Source organism: Eretmochelys imbricata, chromosome 2 (genome assembly GCF_965152235.1).
Source record: "Eretmochelys imbricata isolate rEreImb1 chromosome 2, rEreImb1.hap1, whole genome shotgun sequence".
Lineage (NCBI taxonomy): Eukaryota > Metazoa > Chordata > Testudines > Cheloniidae > Eretmochelys > Eretmochelys imbricata.
The window spans coordinates 87876515-87896697 of record NC_135573.1 but is presented as its reverse complement, the minus strand read 5'-3'; the positions used below and the strand labels follow the sequence as shown (position 1 = coordinate 87896697).

Here is a 20183-nt window from a genome sequence, read left to right as displayed (position 1 = left end):
TATATCAGGGTCTTGAACAAGAGCACGTGATCCAAACCCTCCTCCGCCACATTTTGTGGATGTTCAGATCTGGATCCAAAGCATAATTTGAATTATACATAAGCAACTAAACCCCGAACCTGAAGTCTGAATAACCCTGAACCTTGGAAAAGTTTGAATTTAAATCCCAATCCAACCCCTCAATTTGGGTCCAGCTCTACTTTTTATTACACATATTTCTGTCTACAATTTTATTACTCTTTTAAATGGAAATGTTTCTGTTTTTATCTTTACCTCATGGTTAATGTGTTAAGTTTCTGAAACTGTAAAGAATGGGGAAGAAATATAACCCTAATCTGACTGCCTTTGAAACATATTACTAACTATCATTAGAAGGAGATAACCCAAAGATTGTTATATAAGAATAAGGATTAATTTGGTTGCTCTATATTGTATGAGAAAAAAATCTACTAAATTCCCTTGTCAGACCTGGTGGACACGTCTGAACCGGAGACTGTGACACCTTCATTAAAAGGTGTCACTGGGGAAGAAGAAATCACTGAATGTAGGCTGCTGCCTGCCTAAGAATCAGCAGTTGTTCTGTACTCTCATGTCTAGTGTTCCCCATGAACATTAAAATTACTGAAGTTTCCATCTCTAGATTTCAGGCTTTAGACAGTGTTGACTTTTTCTTGATTTTCAATTCTACTTTTGATTTGATCCTTTCAACCAAAAACCATGCTGTCTCTTAAAGAATTTATTCTAATGTAAAACATTAAGTTAACATGATGCAGAATGAACAAAGAAGCAGTCTTCAATAATTAAAGACCCTACATATTTAATGAAATGTCTTGCTTGCATTAGAAGTACTGGTTAACAGCTGCAGACTATACTTTGAAGGCAACTTAAAAGTGTAGCAATGACAGGAGATTGCAAATCACTGCATTAGGAATTACAGAGTTTTGTCACATTAATATGCGAACAGCTTTCTTTTAAATGTGAAATTATGCCAAGTTGTTGACAGACAATGTAAATAACATTTCCTTGGTCCACATAAGCATCAGGAGGCAAAATAGCCACGTAATGTTGGTGGCAAAATTTCACTCCAGAGTGTGGCAGTTTCAAGAAATGACTGAACTCATTTTCTCACTGGCAAATATTTGGTGTTTTATTTTTTCTTTATTGCATATGTGGGTTCCCATGACTGTGGTTTCCAGTAATGTTTGGCAGCCAAAACTGTGATCAGCTATGCTAGCTATAAGAAATGGTCAATAAAGTGTAAAGATAACATGGACCATGTTTGGCTGAACAGCGATGTTAACTTTGTTTACTACATCAGTATACATACGTCAATATAATTTCCATTGATGTAATCTGAGTTTGTTTCTCCTTCAATTGGCTGCAGTCTCACTCGAGAATGATCATCTGAAATGGGAACAACAGATAAAACAAAGTAGTTTGGTGTGCTTTTAATTGTCACAAAATATAAGGTCACATTCAGAAAGAAACCCTTAATACACATATTACTTTAAAGTCCAATTACAAAGTTTGCACTTTTCAAGTTGCACCTGTCATTTGGTTTTGGCTCAAAATGAGCTATCAGATGTTATATATACAGTAAAACCTTTCCACTTTGCACTTCAATCATTTATGAACCCCATAATTCCCAATGATTTTGGAGCTGAATACATCTGATGTTCAAACCACTGCCACCACTTCTCTTTCCTCCTAGAGAATGTGAAACAGTTTTTGCAACAGTCAAATTGCCTTTCATTAATACATTTAACTGCATTCAACTGTCAAAAGCTCAGTCATTTGCAAAGTTCTCCCATTATTAGTGCAACGCGATTATGTAATGAATATAACAAGGTCTTGTGGGAGATCATTATTTGAAGAGACAAAACAACCAAGGCTAAAAAATAACTTGGTATATCATATATATATTCTTTAAGAAAAATCAGTTTCACTCCCTCTATATGTTGTTTCAGTGATTTCTTTTGAACTGAGGAAGGGACTTTTCTACCTACTTTCAGATCTTGGATAATATCCCATTTCTCCCCCACGTCATTTTTCAACTGAGGTTGTCCTTTCCTGGGTGAGAAATGCTAGATTACTCTGGAAACTATTCAAACTTACTCTAACAGTAAGGGGGGTGGAGTCAGCATTTCCAACCTAAACCATGAATGGGACATACACGTGAAGAAATAATTTAGAATATTAGAGAGAAATTTAGACATCTCTCAGGGAAACAAATCTGGCACTTGCTCCCTATGGAGAGGAGCTCAGGGTTTGCTATATCAGAACAGATCAATCAAATTCAGTACCTCACCTTTGGCCAGAGCTAATAACTGATGCAACAGAGGATAGAGGAAGAAAAAAAGAAAAGAAAAAAAAAAGCAATCCTGAGATTTGATTGCTTTTATTTTATTGATATGCTATTAAAGGTCATAAATTATCCAGCCCTTTTGTCAGTACAGCAACTGCCCTTTAGCGGTAATGAGTTCCACAGATTTGCCACAGTATAAAAGAGAATTTCCTTTTCTTTATTCTAATGCCACAGCTATTAATTTTGAAGTGAGATTCTACTCTGAAAAGTGATCCTAGCAAATAAGATATTGTGGAGTTGCACACTTATTTTCTCTCAGTGAATTTCATATTCCATATGTGATCAGTTTGTGATTAAACAAGTAATCTTAGTTTGTGCTCTAAGAGTGCAGGCTGGGGTCTTCCTATTTTGGGCGTCATCACCAGTGAGAAAGTTCTGCAGAACTAACAGTGACACTTCTGCAGCTGCCTTGTCTTCAGGTTATTGTTTTAGTGACACCTATGAAACTCCCATTGCCTTCAGTGGGTGTGCATAAGCATATTTCAGTTGATCATGGAGCACAAAATGGAATAATATTCAGTTCTCACTCTCTCTCTTTTAGTTGTGTTGGCTCTGCAAGCCAAACTGAAGTTAAAAAAAACCACCAAACAAAACAACCCTCCAAAGCCCCAAACAAAAAACATTCTTCTCCCCCCATAAACACATACTTTTGATCATTAAAGTAAGCAAATATGACTCTGAATATACTAAAAGGGTGGAGTTAAAAGATATTGAGTAAAAAGATGCCATGTTTACATGGCTACTTTCCAGACCGGAACCACATTTAAACAAGTATTCCCTTGTTCTTATACTGTGGGATAGCATTTTTTTTTTTAAAAGAGCTGATGATTTTTTCCAGTATGCCCTTTCATAATTTACAACAGTCACAATGGAGTCTCTAAAAGTTCTTGCCTTTTCTAGGCAAATTAATACTAATTTTTGCAGTCTCACCATATGCAAGTGCTGCCACGCCTCTCTAACTCTCTTTGCTACTCTTTGCTGGACCTTCTCACCTAACTCTCAGGGATATTTTTCACAAAACAAGGGGACAAAATTGGACAAGACATGACCATAGTTCAATATTACGTTACACTTTTTTGTACGGTTTTATTTTGATTTTAATTATGCACCCGATCATTCTATCTGTCGTTAAACCATCTGCAGCACATTTGAAAGACATCTCCATTGAACTGTTCTTGGGCTTTTTTTTCCTAAGTCAACCCCAAAAATTCAGAGTCTGTTAGTTTATGTCACTTATGTAAGTTCAAATTATTTTTATCCTATTTTGCATTATCCTGCATTTATCCAAACTGAATTTCCTCTGCCATCCAACTGTCCAATGAATTTAAATCCATCTAAACAACATCACAATCCGCTGTAAATTCTATGTACACTGGTCCAAATGCTGTTCATCATACAAAACAATGTGTTTCCATTGAAGTTTGCTCCATTGAGGCCTTCTGTATTTGGCCCAACCACTTCAGGGCCATCAGCAAACTTCATCAACTTACCATCCATTTCCCCACCCAAATCTCTGAGGGTTCAGCTATGCACTGGTCCAATGCATCTGACTCCATGCTTCCTCAGTCGGCAAGGTGATTGAGCTAGATTCCCCCCTCGCTACAAAAGAGAGCAAACTGCTGGCAGGGTGTGCTCTGTGAGGGCCCTGCAACTTTGGAACCTGCTCCTCCTCTTAGTTCAAAATATCCCAAACCTGATGACTTTTTGGCCAGGCTGGAAGAGCTGTTTGCTTAACAATATTTTGAGGAAAAGTTGAGGGTATGATCCTGGGGTGTGTGGAAATGGGTTGAAAGGGGCTCTTCTGTTGCTTGGATTTATTGGCGATCTGAGTTAATGTGTTACCTGTATGGTTATTAATGAGTGCTGCTTGCTGGCCAAGTTATTGTGTTAGCTGTATCTGAGTACGTAGTGCTATTAGGTGGTTATCATAAGGTTGTTGTAACTGTAAGTGATTGTTAGGGCACCTAATGCTTTCTGTATGGGCGATCTCTACTGTAGTTAAGAAATAAAGAAATAAATAATGAAATAATATGTGGCTATTGAAAGGAGCAGGATCCAAGCTCATCACCCTGCAGGACAATGGAATACTCACTGGGGTTATGGCTCTGAGTATCAGGGGAGAGCAGGGATTCATGTCCCATATTACCTCCTCCTGCCAGGGCAAGTGGGTGGGAAAGGGATAGCTAAGGTAAGAGAATGGACAGGGAATGGCAGGGAGTAGGCAGTCCCTTGGTTCCTTCCCATCTTGCGCCCCTGGAGCGAAGAGGGTCGGTGATTCTCACAGCCACAGTTCTTTCTCAGCGCTTCACCTAGGGTGTTGGAGCTACGGGTTGTCCCTAGAGGCTCTCTAGTCCTAATATATTAAATAAATCTGAACCAAATTCCAACCCAAGGTTCCCAACAATTGATTCTTACTTAGCTAGTTTTTACACATTTGTCCTTTTTATGTTGTTATTCTAATTAATAGTTTCCAAGGGGGGAGCTTATCAAAAAATCTTGGAATATCCAGGTCAGTTATGTTCATCAGGTCATTCTTATCCGCTCATTTCAAAGGAATTTAACAATCTGAAGAGGCTTGATTTTTTCTTTCAGAAACCATGCTTCTTTGACCTATTAAGTTATATTTATCCAGGTGGTGTGCTATTGTATACTTAATTAAGCTATTAATTGGTTTCTTCAGAACTGAGGTGAGGGTCATAGGCCTTTAATTCCCAGGATCTTGCTTAAAAAAGATACCACATTAACAACTTTCCAATCTTCAGGCACGTTTGCTGGCTTATAGATTTTGGACCTGATCCTGCTCCCAATGAAGTCAATGGAGAGATTCCCATTGACTTCAATGGGAGTTGGATTCGACTAGTATTGAATATCCTCCTCCGTATCTCCATGATTTCATGTTTATTCCCTTTAAAACACTGTCAAGAGAACCTGCCACTCAACTGACCTCCTTTGCTCAAGCTTTTCAAGTTACCTGCTGACTTTTCCTCTATGATTTCAATCTCTGCGAAGGCCACACTTAGATTTCTCATAAATAAATAAATATTTTAAGAATATAAATTTCCCTGTTTTTCCCTACAGGCCAAGTGATAAAGCCTGGTAAAGTCCAATGCTAAATGTCCATCAACTTCTCTGTTATTTCATTGCTTTCTTTTCCTCCACTCTCTCCATGATGGCCAGCTTTCAGTCACACACGCAGCTTCAGATTTAAAGACTTAAAAAATTTATTTAGCTTCATATCTTTAGTTATCTTCATATAATCTCTTTCCCCTTGTTACTTCACATCTGCATTTTACTTAGTAGTACTATGCTCCATGGACAGTGGCTAGGAATACTACAGGAGCTGAAGAAAGATGATTACACAATTTTTATTCACTTTCTATGGGATTTGGGTGGCTAACTTCCTTGATCTCTTTGGAAGTCCCAGCCAGTATTTGTGTGGTTTGGGCCCATTTTCTTATTTTTAAAGGATTTTTTTAAACAAATCTAAAACAGGCACTTTTTTCTGTGTGCGCTTAATCACATAGCTTTTTGACTCAGAGATACACAAGCTATATGTGCATATAACACATTGTTCTTAAATAGCCTCGAGGCTGACTACCTGAGTTTTTACATTTTTCCTTTATCCTTCAGTCTGCTGTTAACTACTTTCCTCAAAGCTTTTAAACAGTCTCATTTCAAGTTCATTGTCAGTGTGTTACAGTCACCCTCTATTGATATCAAACCTATTTTTGCACTGATCACACCACCAACCACTTCAATCTTCAAAATTTCTTATGCTGAAATTAATTTTTCTTTCTAAGTATGAACATGAGCATTTCATCCTGCCCCTTCCTTATCCATGTGCACATGCACATACACACCAGCCTGTGGCCAGTATTTTCAAAAGTGATGAGTGATTCTGTGTGCCCTTTTTTCCCCCTAAAACACATGAATGGATACCTGACTTTCAGAAAGTGCTGTGTCTGAAAATCAGGCCCCTAATAAAGACATCTCAAGTTGGGCACCCAAAACCATGTCACTTCTGAAAATCTTGGTCAATATTATTTTCTCATTTGATCAGGCCGCAGTAAGTTAAAAATGAATTATTACAGATAACAGAAATTTTTCTTAAGGGACAAATGAATATTACGGCACCTACGCCCATAAGTAACCACTGTACAGTAAATACAGACACAACAATGTTCCCAAGCACAAGATTCATTTAACAGTTTCAAAGCCATTTTTTGGTTCTTAACATGGAAACAACATAAAAGAAGACATTTATATTTAATAAAGAAGAAACACATTTTGTATAGGTGATTAGATAGTGGTCAGCATTTAGCATAATGATGAAGCAGCTCACAAGTTGCTGTAGCCACCTTCTCATTGTGAATGGGGCAGGCTTGTATCTAATTAAATTTACATCACCTGGATAATGTAATGTACACTGCTACTTTGACAAGCTCCCTCTGTGTTGGCAGCTTGGTGCTATTGCTTTAATTTCCTTACAAAGCAATACTGACTACAAACAATAGCATAATGATGGCATCTTGGAGGATTTAAACAGAGAGGATAAAAGCGCTGAAAAACCTACATTAAACTCATATTCTAAAACAACATATGTTTCACTGCAAAAAATATACCTAGAATATATGGCATCTAAGCCATCTACAGTACTTTTAACTTCTTAAATACCATGTAGAAAGAGGTGGCTTTTTTAAATGCCTTAAAAGCAGAAGCCAATATTTTGATAATAACATAGGGATTCAATTTTAAAAGTAGACCTCTAAAATTATTCTCCCCAATTTTGCCACGTACCCATTTCTTTACACAAAGCCCATGTACAATTCAGGTAATTCCAATCAGTAACTACACCATTTGCATAAAACTAATTAACATACAGCAAATTTGTGGGCCCAATTTTAGAGGCTCTTTTAAAAATGTTGCCCCCCAACAGAAATAATGTGTTGTAATTTTAATTTGTATTATTCTAAATTCTTACTGCCACATAGATAGTATGTTTTATTGATAACAACTCATCTCCATCCAACTAGCTCTGTTTCTTAAATATTGATGACATATTAAAAGTAAGTTGAGATGCAAACAATCTAAAGTAACATTTGCCCTCTTAGAGAGTCTCCAGTATTACTTGTAATTATAATTGTTTCATGCATCAAGTATCTTTTACTTGTTTTCCCTTTGCTAGTCATCACTTCTTTACCCCAGATCTGTAGTGCTACTAGTCTTCTACTTATTTCAGCTGGGAACCCAAAATGACAGGCTGTTTAGAACACATTAAAAGAGGTGCCTGATGCAGCAAAACTCTGACTAAAAATGTGGATCTATTGTCACGTCAGGAGATAAAATTTTATAAAGGAACAGAAGGCATACAGATCTCCATATCTCTGTTATTAAGAACCTGTTCTTATTTGCACTCTGGGCATTTTTATACCTAAATAATTATACCAATTGCATATATTTCTATGCAACATACTCTCACAAAGAAAAATTTTGTTAAAAAAACATTTAGGATTCTTTAAGGTTATCCATCTACACAAACATTGTAAGCAAAGAAATATGCAGCTAATGTATCCTTCTAAACATCACATTCATTATTTTCACTAACAGGCTTCCCCTATCTATAAAGAAGTACCATAGGTCTCCAACACGTCCAGTAGGACAATACCCAAACTACCTTTGTCTCAATTACCCTGTGTGATGGGATGTAGCTGGCTTTTTTGACTCCCTATGGAAGGCCCTGCAGTCCTACTAAACTCTGCCCCAGGAAGAGCGAGGTGGAAGAAAAGAGCAGCAAAGGTGGTTTCTCAAGGCCTGCCTAGAGTGGCTTCACTGACGTAGCCATCTGGGAAGCTAGAAAGACCTGGTCCTCCAAGGGCTAGCAACAGCCAATCAGAGCCCAGCAGGCTCAGATAAAAGAGGCTGCAGGGCATTAGCAGGTCAGTTCCTGGTGGGGATCAGAGGAGAGAAGAGTGCTCTTCTCTGGCATGGAGATAGAGAAGAACCTGAGGAAACTGGCTCTGATATAGGACTATACACAGAAGGGCCTGGTAGGAAGAGGCCCAGGGAAACAGCAGTGATGGATTGGAGTGAGTGGCTGTGTACAGGGTCCCAGAGTTGGAACCCAGAATAGTTTGTAGGCCCAGGTTCCCAACCAGCCACAGGTAAAATGGTGTAAACCCCAAGAAGGGGACAGATCCTGTTGGGGATCCCAAACAAAGGGATGAATTTAAAGGTTCCAAAGCCAGGGCTGAAGACCAGAGGGCAAAAAGACTATTTAGTTATTAGACTCTTTAATATGCCAGAAGAGGTTCATTTCGACTTTGTGACTTGGCCAATAAGCCAAGCCACTGAAGACCCACCGAGGTCAGCCTGCAGAAAGTGCCAGGGGTGAAAAAGGACTGTGGTACTGCACCCTGCCTCTCGGAGGGACTCAAGAAGTGAGTACCCTTTTACACCCTGTAACATAAAACTCTGTCTTTAGCAACATCAACAGCCATGTCTGTTAGTCTTCTATACACCAGGGACCTATATGTGTTATTTTTCCATGGAGAAGTATCAGGTCAGCATTAAGGTCCTGCATAATAGTGTAATTTAAAGAAGTGTTATTTATGTTATGACAGTTAGGAAGAGGAGGATTTTGAAACTCCACCCTCTGTTGTTTCTCCTCTTGCATCTCTAATAATTATTTCATTGTTTCATTAGGAGGATCCTCCTCTTCCCAACTGTCACTCAGCTCCCACAGGCCTCTGTACTTGGCCCCTCCTCTTCTTCCTCCATACTGGTAATCTCATTCACAAATGAGGCTTTAATTAACATCTCTGTAATGATGACCCAAAGATCTACCCTTCTCCTGTCATCTACACCAAAATCGTGGCTTGTGTTTCTGACATCTCCTCAGGGTTGTCCAGCTGTCAACTCAAGCTCAACATGGTCAAAAGTTGAGCTTTTGATCTTTCCTATCACTGTGGACAACACTATTATCTTCCCTGTCACTGGAGCCAGTAACCACTTCACCTTGAATGGTCCCTTAGAATATGTGCTAACTACTAATGCTAAACTATCTGTTTGATCTTGTATTTAGCTGTGGCACCCTAAGTACCTTTACCAGGCCTGAGGAAGAGCTCTGTGTAGCTGGAACGCTTGGCTCTCTCACCAACAGAAGTTGGTCCAATAAAAGATATTACCTCACCCACCTTGTCTCCCAGAAGCTAAAAGGAAGTTAACAAAGTATTACAATTATGCTGCCAACACTTACATGCAATGATATTCCCATATCTATTCTTCATTCTGTTTTCATCTTTCTTAGCTGAGTCCCAGGGTGCAGACTGTCCTTCAAAGAAACTCTGTTTTTTAAAAAAAAGATAGAAAGAAAGTGACATTAAGAAATTCAGTATGGAGCAACAGGAACCTTAAGAGTAAAGAATAAAGCAATGGAGCATGGAAGAAATACTACAACAGCCAAAATTACAGTTGTTAAAGTGACATTCAACTAATTTGCTTATCTGATAATGATACCAGGCTCTTCTTTGAACAGCACTTTTCTTTCAGTTCCATGTTCCACATGGAGAGTTTGACACAAGAATAAAGTGTGTATCAGCAAGAATGATTTTTGTGCGAGGAAGAGTTAGTTAACCTTGCAAAAGTTTCGTGCTTGTAATGCTAAGCATAATTGACTAATTAACGTGCAGTGTCTAAATTCTGCTCCTTATTACACCAGCGTAAAACTGGAGTAAACCCAGCGATATTACTGATAGCAAAATTTGACCCTGTGTTACTAATATATTACCAACAGTTTCACATTTACCTGGTGACAGGTGGCTATTCAGTCTCTTAACACACAGTGGCATTATTCTTAATTTGCATTCAATTGGCCTTTTATTAAAAACATTATTTACAAAACCACCAAGATTATTAGATAGTCAGCAAAGAAAAATGATGTAATTTTATGAAAAATACAATCTTATTAAATGTATTAGTTTTATTAAATACAGTACAGAGGCTGGGTGAATATTAGATAAAAGATGCTAACAATATCTCTTTATATTAACAAAATACACCACTTGGCATAAGAAAAACAACCGTCTGTTGTCCACTTTCCATGTGCAGTTCGGGTTCTAAAATAATGACTTTCCCAGTGTTTTTGGGTACACAGTGTCCATAAAAGTCAGGGCCGTCCTTAGGCATACAAGGCTGTGTAGGGCACCTGAAAATTTGGGGCACCCCTGGGTCTTAGTGTCCTCCCTCCCATCTCTTCCTATCCCTGTTCTGATCCTTCCTGCAGGCTCCCACCACAACTGACTGCTGCAGCCTGGTGAGTCTTCCTCTGGAGGGCATCTAGTACTTAAAAGTGAAAAAGCCTTCCAGCCTGCCAGGCCTATTAGCACAACATTGAAACTGTAAAAGAGCCATTCAAGTGGTAATGAAGCCATTTAACAGGCATTTGCCAACCCCCAGGTATATACTGTCAGTTTCTGAATTTACTGCCCCTGCCTACACTGGCAAGTTTCTGCACAGTAAAGCAGCTTTCTGTGTTGTAACTCCCGAGGTGTACACATTGCCAAGCCACTTAGTGCGCAGAAACTGCGCAGGTTCCAGGGCTGTAAAAAACCCCACCCCGACGAGTGCTGTGGTGCCAGTGTAGAAAACCCTGGTCAATTACAGTGCTGCGACTGGCCTCCAGGAGGTGTCCCACAATGCCTGTTTTGCCTCTCTGGTCATCTGTTTGAACTCTACTGCCCTGCCCTCAAGTGACCAACGGTCATCCTACGCCATACATTCCTTTGGAATTTTGAAAGATCCCTTCCTGTTTGCTCAGTGATGCATGCAGTGGTCTCAGCGCATCTTTTCAGGTGGCCATGCCTGCTCCATGCACCAGGCAATCCCTGGCTTAGAGCAATGCCGAGCTGCTGGACCTCATAAGCATTTGGGGAGAGGAGGGTGTCCAGTCCCAGCTGCTCTCCAGCCATAGGAATTATGATACCTATGGACAGATTTCACGGTGCATGACAGAAAGGGGCCATGACCAGGACACACTGCAGTCCAGGGTCAAAGTGAAGGAGCTGCGCAACGCTGATCACAAGGTGCGAAGGCAAACCGCTGCTCTGGTGCTGCGCTCATGAGCTGCCGGTTCTACAAAAAGCTGGATGCGATACTCGGTGGCGACCCCACCTCCACTGTGAAGGCCACAGTGGATACTTCAGTGGCTTGTGTGCCAGTCGAGTGTGGACTGAGACAGGAGGAGGAAATCTTGGACTAGGATGTAGAGGAGGAGGGGGACCCAGAGGCAGAGGATGACTTGGAGGTCAGAGATGCGTGCAGCCAGGAGCTCTTCTCTACTCCGGAGGCTAGCCAGTCACAGCTGTCAGAGCTTGGCGAAGTGCAAACAGGAGAGGAGGCCACTCGTAAGTGGATTTGATTTGGGGAATCGCTGAAGTGAGTTGTTGGAGGCAGGAGGGCTGCAGAAAGCAGGCTTGTGTCTGTATGATGAACATACCATCATGAGCAGCAGAACAGGCTGCTGATTGACTCCCTCAGTTCACAGGAGTCTGCCTCAGAGATCTCCACAAAACTCTCATGGAAATACTAGGCAATCTGCTGCCGCAGGTTCTTTGTCAGACCTGCTTTGTTTCTTGCCCCATTAACGGTAACTTTCCCGCACCACTGTGCCATCACTGGGGGGGAGAGATCATTGCTGCACACAGGCAAGCCGCATTAGGGCCAGGGCAGAAGCCGCAGTCTTGGAGAAGACCCTCTCTTGATTCCCTGCTCACCTTCAGCAATTAGATATCTTCCATAATGAGCACAGCCTGTGGAAAATGTGGGGACAGGAATGATTATCAGGCCCCACCTACAATGCTGGCTCTCCCCAAGAGAGAGTGCCCAGTATACAATAGAGTCTGGGAATACTGATTTATCCGGCCCCTGTGGCATTTTGGGGGTCTTGTGGCTCATGTGTGCTTGCCTGGGGTCAGCCAGTTAGTGACAGGTGTGTGAGTACTGGCTGCATTTTAAATCACTGAATCAGTGTTGTGTGTGTTGCAAACAATACTGCTTCTGTAAAATGTTGCGTTTTGGCTTCACAGAGATGACCTTGGGAGCCCAGCTTCCCTCTTTGTTATCGCTGTCTGAATGGCTGCGCAGAATTAGAAAGCAGCCACGAAGAACTAAGGAGGACTTTCTGCGTGATGTTATGATGCACTTCATGGCCGAAAAACAGGAATTGAAGGAGTGGCAGGACAGCGAGAAGAGGGACCAAAAGGAGAATGCGGCGCACCTGAATGAAGCCATGAAGCAGCTCTTAAACGTTATGGAGCACAACCGGACACGCTCCAGGCGATACTAGCTCTGCAAACCGAGCAGCTCTGCGGCCCCCTCCCTTGCACCTGCTGTTGCAAAACTCTTTCCCATGCGCCCTCCAGACACTGCCAACACACTCTTATCAACCTCCTGGCTCCAGTCTATACCTGCGGCATTCGACTCCTCCTCCTGCACAGTCCAGCACTGCGGACTCCCACTACCCAGTGCACTCAACACCCATCCCTCTGCAGTTTGGCCCTGCTGAAGTACAGTACCCGCTACATTGTAATCCAAAGAAGAAGGTTGGATATGATCCCTGGACATACACAAATCTTTAGCCGTTCCAGGACCCCACCTCCTCCTGGAACCTTCCCTTCCCCCATCCCCCTCACTGCTGATGTGTTTTTTTATTTGACTCTCTCCTCCGGTTGTTGTTTTTTAATAAAAGAATTGTGTTTGTTTGAAAGCCATCTTTAATCTATTCATTGGAAGCAAACAGAGCCCTGCAAAGCAACAGAAATGCCCAGAATCACAATGGGCATTTCAACTTCCCCTACGGTGATCTTCTGGTCCAGGAAGAAAGTCCCTGCTTGCAGCTTCCTGAACAGGCCAGTGTTCCGAAAGATGTGTGCGTCACGCACCTTTCCGGACCAGCCTGTATTAATGTCTGTGAAACGCCCACGGTGATCCACAAGCGCCTGGAGAACCATTGAGAAATACCCTTTGTGATTAATGTACTCAGTGACTAAGTGGGCTGGTGCCAGAATTGGAATGTGTGCGCCATCTATCACCCCTCTGCAGTTAGGGAATCCCATTTGTGCAAAGCCATCCACAATGTCACGGTCTTTCAGAGCAGGATGCGATTAATGGCCCTGCACACTTCCCGTCAACATGAGTCCAACGGTCAACTTTTCCACTCCGAACTGGTTAGTGACTGATCGGTAGCAGCCTGGAGTAGCCAGCTTCCACAGTGCAATCACCATGCGCTTCTCTAATGGCAGGGCAGCTCTCATTCTTGTGTCCTTGCGCCGCAGGGATGGGGTGAGCTCATCACACAGTCCTATGAATGTGGCTTTCCTCAACGGAAGTTCTGCAGCCACTGCTTGTCATCTCAGATGTGCATGAAGGTATGATCCCACCACTCAGTGCTTGTTTCCCAAGCCCAAAAGTGGCGTTCCACTGTGGTCAGCACCTCCGTGAATGCCACAAGCAATTTTGTGTCATAGCTAGTACGTGTGACGAGATCCATGTTGCACTCCTCTTGTCTTTGTAGTTTAAGGAATAACTCCACTGCCACTCATGATGTTTTAGTCAGAGCAAGCAGCATATTGGTCAGCAGTTCGGGATCCATTCCTGGAGACTGAAGAGGCAGAGTGCGCAGTACAGAAACTGTTGAAAGATGGCGCCAAACGTGGACGGAAGCACAGGGATTGCTGGGATGCGAAGCAATGCATCATGGGGGCATTGGGACAGGACCCAGGATGCCCCGCGACCCCCTCCGCCTTCCCACAACTCTTAGCGGCAGAAGAGGAAAAGATGCTCTGTGGGATAGCTGCTCAGAGTGCGCCGCTCCAAATACCGCTGCAAGTGCTGCAACTATGAACACGCTATTGCACAGGTAGCTCACCGCGTGAACACACAACACCAGTTTCCCTTCTTTGCTCCAAGCGGTGCTGTAACTCTGCCAGTGTAGACATACCCCAAAAAGTTGTTCATTACTGTAATATTTACTCAGAGCATGTTAGTCTACAGGACCTTAGTTTAAAATTTGCTTCAAAAATATTTCATTAGTATGTTGCTGAAGTTATAAAATCACGTCTCTAAAAATAGCTTGCATAGATTTTTAGATGCACAATCTGAGTATTCATCTTTAGCCTTAAATGCTTGGATCTTCAGACATATAGTTTTTAAAATAAATCCTTGAAAAGACCAGCCTTATCTAAAATACAAATGTGAGCCCGGGATGCCATGGGGCGTAGGGGCACCAGTTTAATCAAATGGACTACCATTTGTCTCCTTTTCCTTCATACTTCAAGCATGTAATCCATGAAATCCTTCATGAACTACACTAGTAAAGGGAGGAAGAGTCCAAAGAAGCTCTTAATTTCTTGCTGGAGTCAATGGGAGACCAGAACTTTCAGCTCCCAAATGAGCACTTTGAATAAATAACCTAGAGAGCTATTAAGTCATGTGATAGATACACAATGGGCCAAATTCATGCCTCACGTAAGCAAGCACAATTCCAGCGGCTTTAGTGGAGTTTTATCCCTTTGCCCAAGGGCTGAATTTAGACAGTTGCTGTGGAGATACAAAGGGCTGTCTCCTTAGCCCTGTGACAAGAGGTTTTTTTGCGAAATCCCGATTCCTACCATGAGCGTTTGTAATCTATTTCCATTGTGGGTAATACATGTTTATATTAAATATCTACATTTTTAAAACTGCTTTGGATTGTCTTAATTTTTTTTTAAAAAAAGATCTACAAATAAACCAAAATGTTTTCTTTGGGGTTTTGTTTTTCTCTTCCATAAACGTTACTCTTTTAAAAAAATTAAAAATAAAAAGCAAGCAACTTCTAAGGAAAATGGAGGAACAATGTCCACTTATGCTGACCCTGTCCTGGTAAGTTTTTTCTTGGGAGTTGCTCTAGTATTATGGTGAGGACTGGAGAGGTGAGATAAATGGAAGAAAGAGGTAACTATTGCACTGCTTGACCAGAAAAAAAACACAGTAATTGCACAAGACAGCTGGAGTACAATTTCTTAGATTCCCAATACGTTACTATATATAAGCAGAGGGCTTGTCTACAAGGGGGGAAAATGTGCTGTGTGAGGAGTGTGATTTCTAATGCGCACTAACATGTTGTGCATTAATTAGTCCATGTGGACCCTGCTGGTACGCTTTAATGTAGTGTATCTGAAACGGTACACTAAAGTGCACTATGCAACTGTTAGTGCACACCATCAGGGATTGTACAGACCAATTAACGTGTAACACTTTAGGGTTATTCAGAAATCACACCCCCATATAAAGCATTATCCCACCGTGTAGACAAACCCAGAGACAGAGCAATAATCCATACTGAATTAGAAGAGATCATATTTGTCCCACAGGTAAAGGAAAGAGCAAATCACTCACAAGTGTTCTATCAAGATCTTTAATTACTTGTGAGAAATACAAGCTTCATTCCAGTGGTCCCCCCCGCCCCCAGTGTCTTTTAAGCATGTTGCCCTCCTAGGACAGAGTTGTACAAAAGTTCACTGAAGTGCACAGGGTATCACGGCAGCTGTCCATCTTAATAAGTCATCAGCATTAATAATTTTCTTTAACAGCCACGATGTTGCACAGAGCAGTGACCCTGAGCAGCCTGTGTGAGAAGTGGCTGGTCCCACTCCTTCAACTCCCCACCTGGCCTAGCTGCCATGGACAGGTGCTGAGCATGCCAGGGAGCAGGTGCAGAAGAAGGAGGACAACCCTCCCCCCTCTTGCGCCCAGCAGGCCAAGCAGAAATCGGGGGGGGGATGGGACTTGACCCTGCATGCCCCCCTTATGCATTGCCTATGCAAAAAACTACCGGTACCTTTTCTTAGAGTGAAAATTTCAGTATGAAAATGTCAAATTTGTAACTTTTCACCAACAAGAAAAAACATGTGTGACAGGGGCGGGCCAGATGGCTATAGGAGAGTAATAGAAGGCAGATATATTAGCCCCAGGCTAAGTAGGTCCCTTTTCTGTGGGTAAGGTAACAGGGAAGGTTCCAGAACAATCAGGAACCTTCTGCAGACAATTAAGACAGGCTGATCAGGGCACCTGGGTTTTAAAAAGGAGCTCACTTCAGTTTGTGGTGTGCGTGTGAGGAGCTGGGAGCAAGAGGCACTAGGAGCTGAGAGTGAGAACACGGACTGTTGGAGGACTGAGGTGTACAAGCATTATCAGATACCAGGAGGAAGGTCCTATGGTGAGGATAAAGAAGGTGTTGGGAGGAGGCCATGGGGAAGTAGCCCAGGGAGTTGTAGCTGTCGCACAGCTGTTCCAGGAGGCACTCTAGACAGCTGCATTCCACAGGGCCCTGGGCTGAAACCCGGAGTAGAGGGTGGGCCCGGGTTCCCCCCAAACCTCCCAACTCCTGGTCAGACACAGGAGGAGTCGACCTGGACTGTGGGTTCAGAAAAACGGCCAAGCTGAGGGCTGCCGTGAAGGCAAGCAAGGCAAGCAAATCCACCAATAAGCGCCAGACCCACCGAGGTAGAGCAGGAACTTTGTCACACATGATTTCTTTAAAAAATTGAAAATGTAGCAGCTATATGGTGGAATGTAACATGGATATGGAGTGATCAATAAAGCAGCAACCATCTAGGATGTTTCTGCTTGCTTTAAATCAATGCTGCAATGGTTAACATTAAAAAATAGCATTTGCCAAGAGTTAATGCACTATGCTGCTCACACTAAGAAACAATTGCAATATCTCAGATAAGAGTGTGAGATAACCATTGTAAATTTTGACTTTTATTGATGACTTTTTAACTATGTCATTAGAAAGTCCTAGGGCTAGAAATGTTGGAACCTCTCCAAAAATATGGTTGGAAGGGGTTGGGGTTGGAAGATAGAGATGTGGGTGTGTGGTCTTGTGGGCAGATTGAGAGTCTAGAGATCTGGGTACTATTCACAGCTCTGTCATTGACTCTGTCACCTTGAGCAACTCACTCGCTCTCTCTCAGTTTTTTCTATCTGTAAAATAAGGGCAGTAAAATGAATCTACCTTGTAAGTGCTTTGAGATCTTCCAGTGAAGAATGTTACAGGACTATTATTATTATTACTATTATTACAAAGCTGAAAGACTTTAAAAAAAATAACTAGGGTTACTAGGTGACAACAATGTAAGTACCTAGCACATCATTTACAAAATGAAAGTACTGAAAAGCAAGGAAATGAAAAGTTAAGGCCATCATAAATCTTATGCTGCCTGCATAACAAACACATTATTCACAACAAGTACAAAGACATGCATATTTCATTACAGCACAGCTTTAACTCTGATCCACCGATTTGCTTTTAAATGTAAGATTTTTTTATTAAATCAATTTTTTTTGTATCTGATTTTTTAAAAGTGATATTGTTAAGTGGAAAATATCAGTACATTTTTTTTAAATCAACTGACAGAACAAAATTTTGGTTAAGTACTTCACACAGCTGTTTCTTGATAATAAGGTTAATACGTAGTTTAACAGAAAAGTGCACAATGTTGTTATATATGATACAATCATGCACATATGTAGACTTGCATTGATGCTGATTATTGTGCCACTCACAATGTACACTGTGACAACCAGGTGGGGTTCCTGGAATTGCGCGTTACTGTGCTACATCTCAGACTCAGCAGTTGAGAGTTTTGCTGCTGCTAAAGTATGTGTCAACTCCCTGACACGCCAGCTTGTCTGCCCAGCCAGCAAACGCTTCAGACTCTGCCAGTCTAAACTTTGCCTAGCAGTGGACAGTGGTTTTCAACCTGTGTTCTGTGGAGGTCCGCAGATTATGTCTAAGATTTCCAAAGGGGTCCGCATCTCAATTAGAAATTTTTTAAGGGTCCTCAAATTTAATAAGATTGAAAACTGCTGGCCTAGTAGATAACAATCAGAGAAACCCAACTGCCAAGTTCCTCAGAGATGTATCTTGCAGTCTTCTGCCCTCTCATTGAATACTCAGAGGCTATTACGTTTGCTGCTTCCTTAAAGAGATAGCATGCAGCAGCTTATTACCTTAACTGGGGTCAACAAACACTCTATTGTAACCAAAACACTAAAATGGTTTACAGTAAAAGTAAACTCTCCTTTTCTTTTGTTAATAAATCTTTAGTTTGTTTACTAAGGATTGGCTGACAGCATGATATTTGGGTAAGATCTACGATACATATTGACCTGGGGGTAAGTGTCTGATCCTTTTGATTAGCAGAACTTCACATATGGTGAACTGGGTTTTCAGTAACCTCTCACTATATTAGACCTGTTTGTCTGGATGGGAGCCAAGAGCTGGAATGGCTAAGGGGGACTGTGTTTGGCTTCTGGTTAACCAGTGTGGTACTGCAGAAGCTCTTTTGTTACTGGCTCGGTGAATCTAATTATAGACTAAATTGCCAGTTTTGCGGGATTGTCTGCCCTGATTCTTGCAGTCTGCCTTTCGTGTGGCATTCTCAGTGTGTTCCATCCCAGGCATCCAATCATAATCCGATAGAAATTAATAGAGAATGATACACTTTCTACACAATTTTTAAACTAACTTATCTATGCATCTAGTTCCTTATGCTGGTGCTATTGCTTTAGTATCTGACACTTCTTACAGGATTCAACAGCAGCAATATAATTTTCATTAAATTTTATTGTTTGGTTTAACATTTCTGTAGATAAGGAGAGCATTCTCTATTAAATTCTGCAGATTTTTGGAGTAATTTCCATAGAATCGTATTTAAGGTTTATAGGACCCATTACCTTCATACCGTTTTAAATTCTTTAGGATGTTTTTGAAATGATGTTCAGTGTGAATTAATGTGAAGACTGCAATAGGAAGCACAATTAAAATTCTAATTTAGCAACGTACTCCCTGGCACTAGTTAGCAGTAACTTAACATAATTCATCTTCCAGATTTATTGCTAATGCACTGAATATGGTCTGTTGAAGGGATTTTATGATCTTTCTTTTATAGGAAGAACCCTCTGGGCACCATATGCACGTTTGTACTGTAACTAATGTACAGGATATATTTTCAATTTGTGTACATAAAATTTAGTTAGTCTCAAAAAGTACTTATTTCCTCTGATAAAATTAGATTCATGCTTTTAGGGGATTTGAGTGGATTTTTTTCTGTACTGTATTTGGGATTTTCATAAATAACTCCTGGTTTTATTCAGCTTAATATGTAATTAAAAGTGTTGTCTCTGACTATCCTGTCTAATACACACTGGACAAAGGCAGTGAACCTAGACACCACTCATGGCAGTAAAACATCTATAAAACAATACAAATGAAACTGCACAGGCTCCTGTGAATACCAACTACTGATGCATTTTGAGAAGAAACATCCTCTGTGGGTGCAATGCAGAAAGAAATTGAACTTCACATATATGCTTTCAGTTTTTTTCTGCATAAGAAACATGTTCTGCAATTCTATAACCTCTTCCCCCTCCCCATATTATTTTCCATAGGATGCAATTACACATCTCAATCGCATAACCCAAGAGTATGTGACTTCAAAATGGTGCAGAGATTTTTTTTTTAAATGAGAGTTCCCAGCTCCCGCCTATCATTACACAAAAGGGTGCAGGAGTCAAGATGACATATAATGCACGGTATGTACCTCAAGCTATATGGGTAAATGTTTTAGGGGCACTTTCAATCTACATTTTTCTACCTCTTTCAAATTAATAACATATAAATTGACTCAAATAATTACACTGGGCACAAAAGAGAAACGCTCACCCTGCTACCCAGGCTGCAGCTTTGATGGAGCCGAGAATTGTGGCGACACCCTTC

General features: G+C 41.2%; 1 protein-coding gene across 1 annotated transcript in view; it reads right to left on the bottom strand.

The window, feature by feature from the left end:
* The window catches only part of PTPRM (protein tyrosine phosphatase receptor type M), a 688077-nt gene that overhangs the window by 72201 nt on the left and 595693 nt on the right, over positions 1-20183 (bottom strand). Inside the window, exons 22-23 of the mRNA XM_077809062.1 lie at positions 9621-9708; positions 1328-1404 (exon numbers count right to left, since the gene is read on the bottom strand). Coding sequence (XP_077665188.1) covers positions 1328-1404; positions 9621-9708 — 165 coding nt within the window. The remainder of the gene's footprint in view (positions 1-1327; positions 1405-9620; positions 9709-20183) is intronic.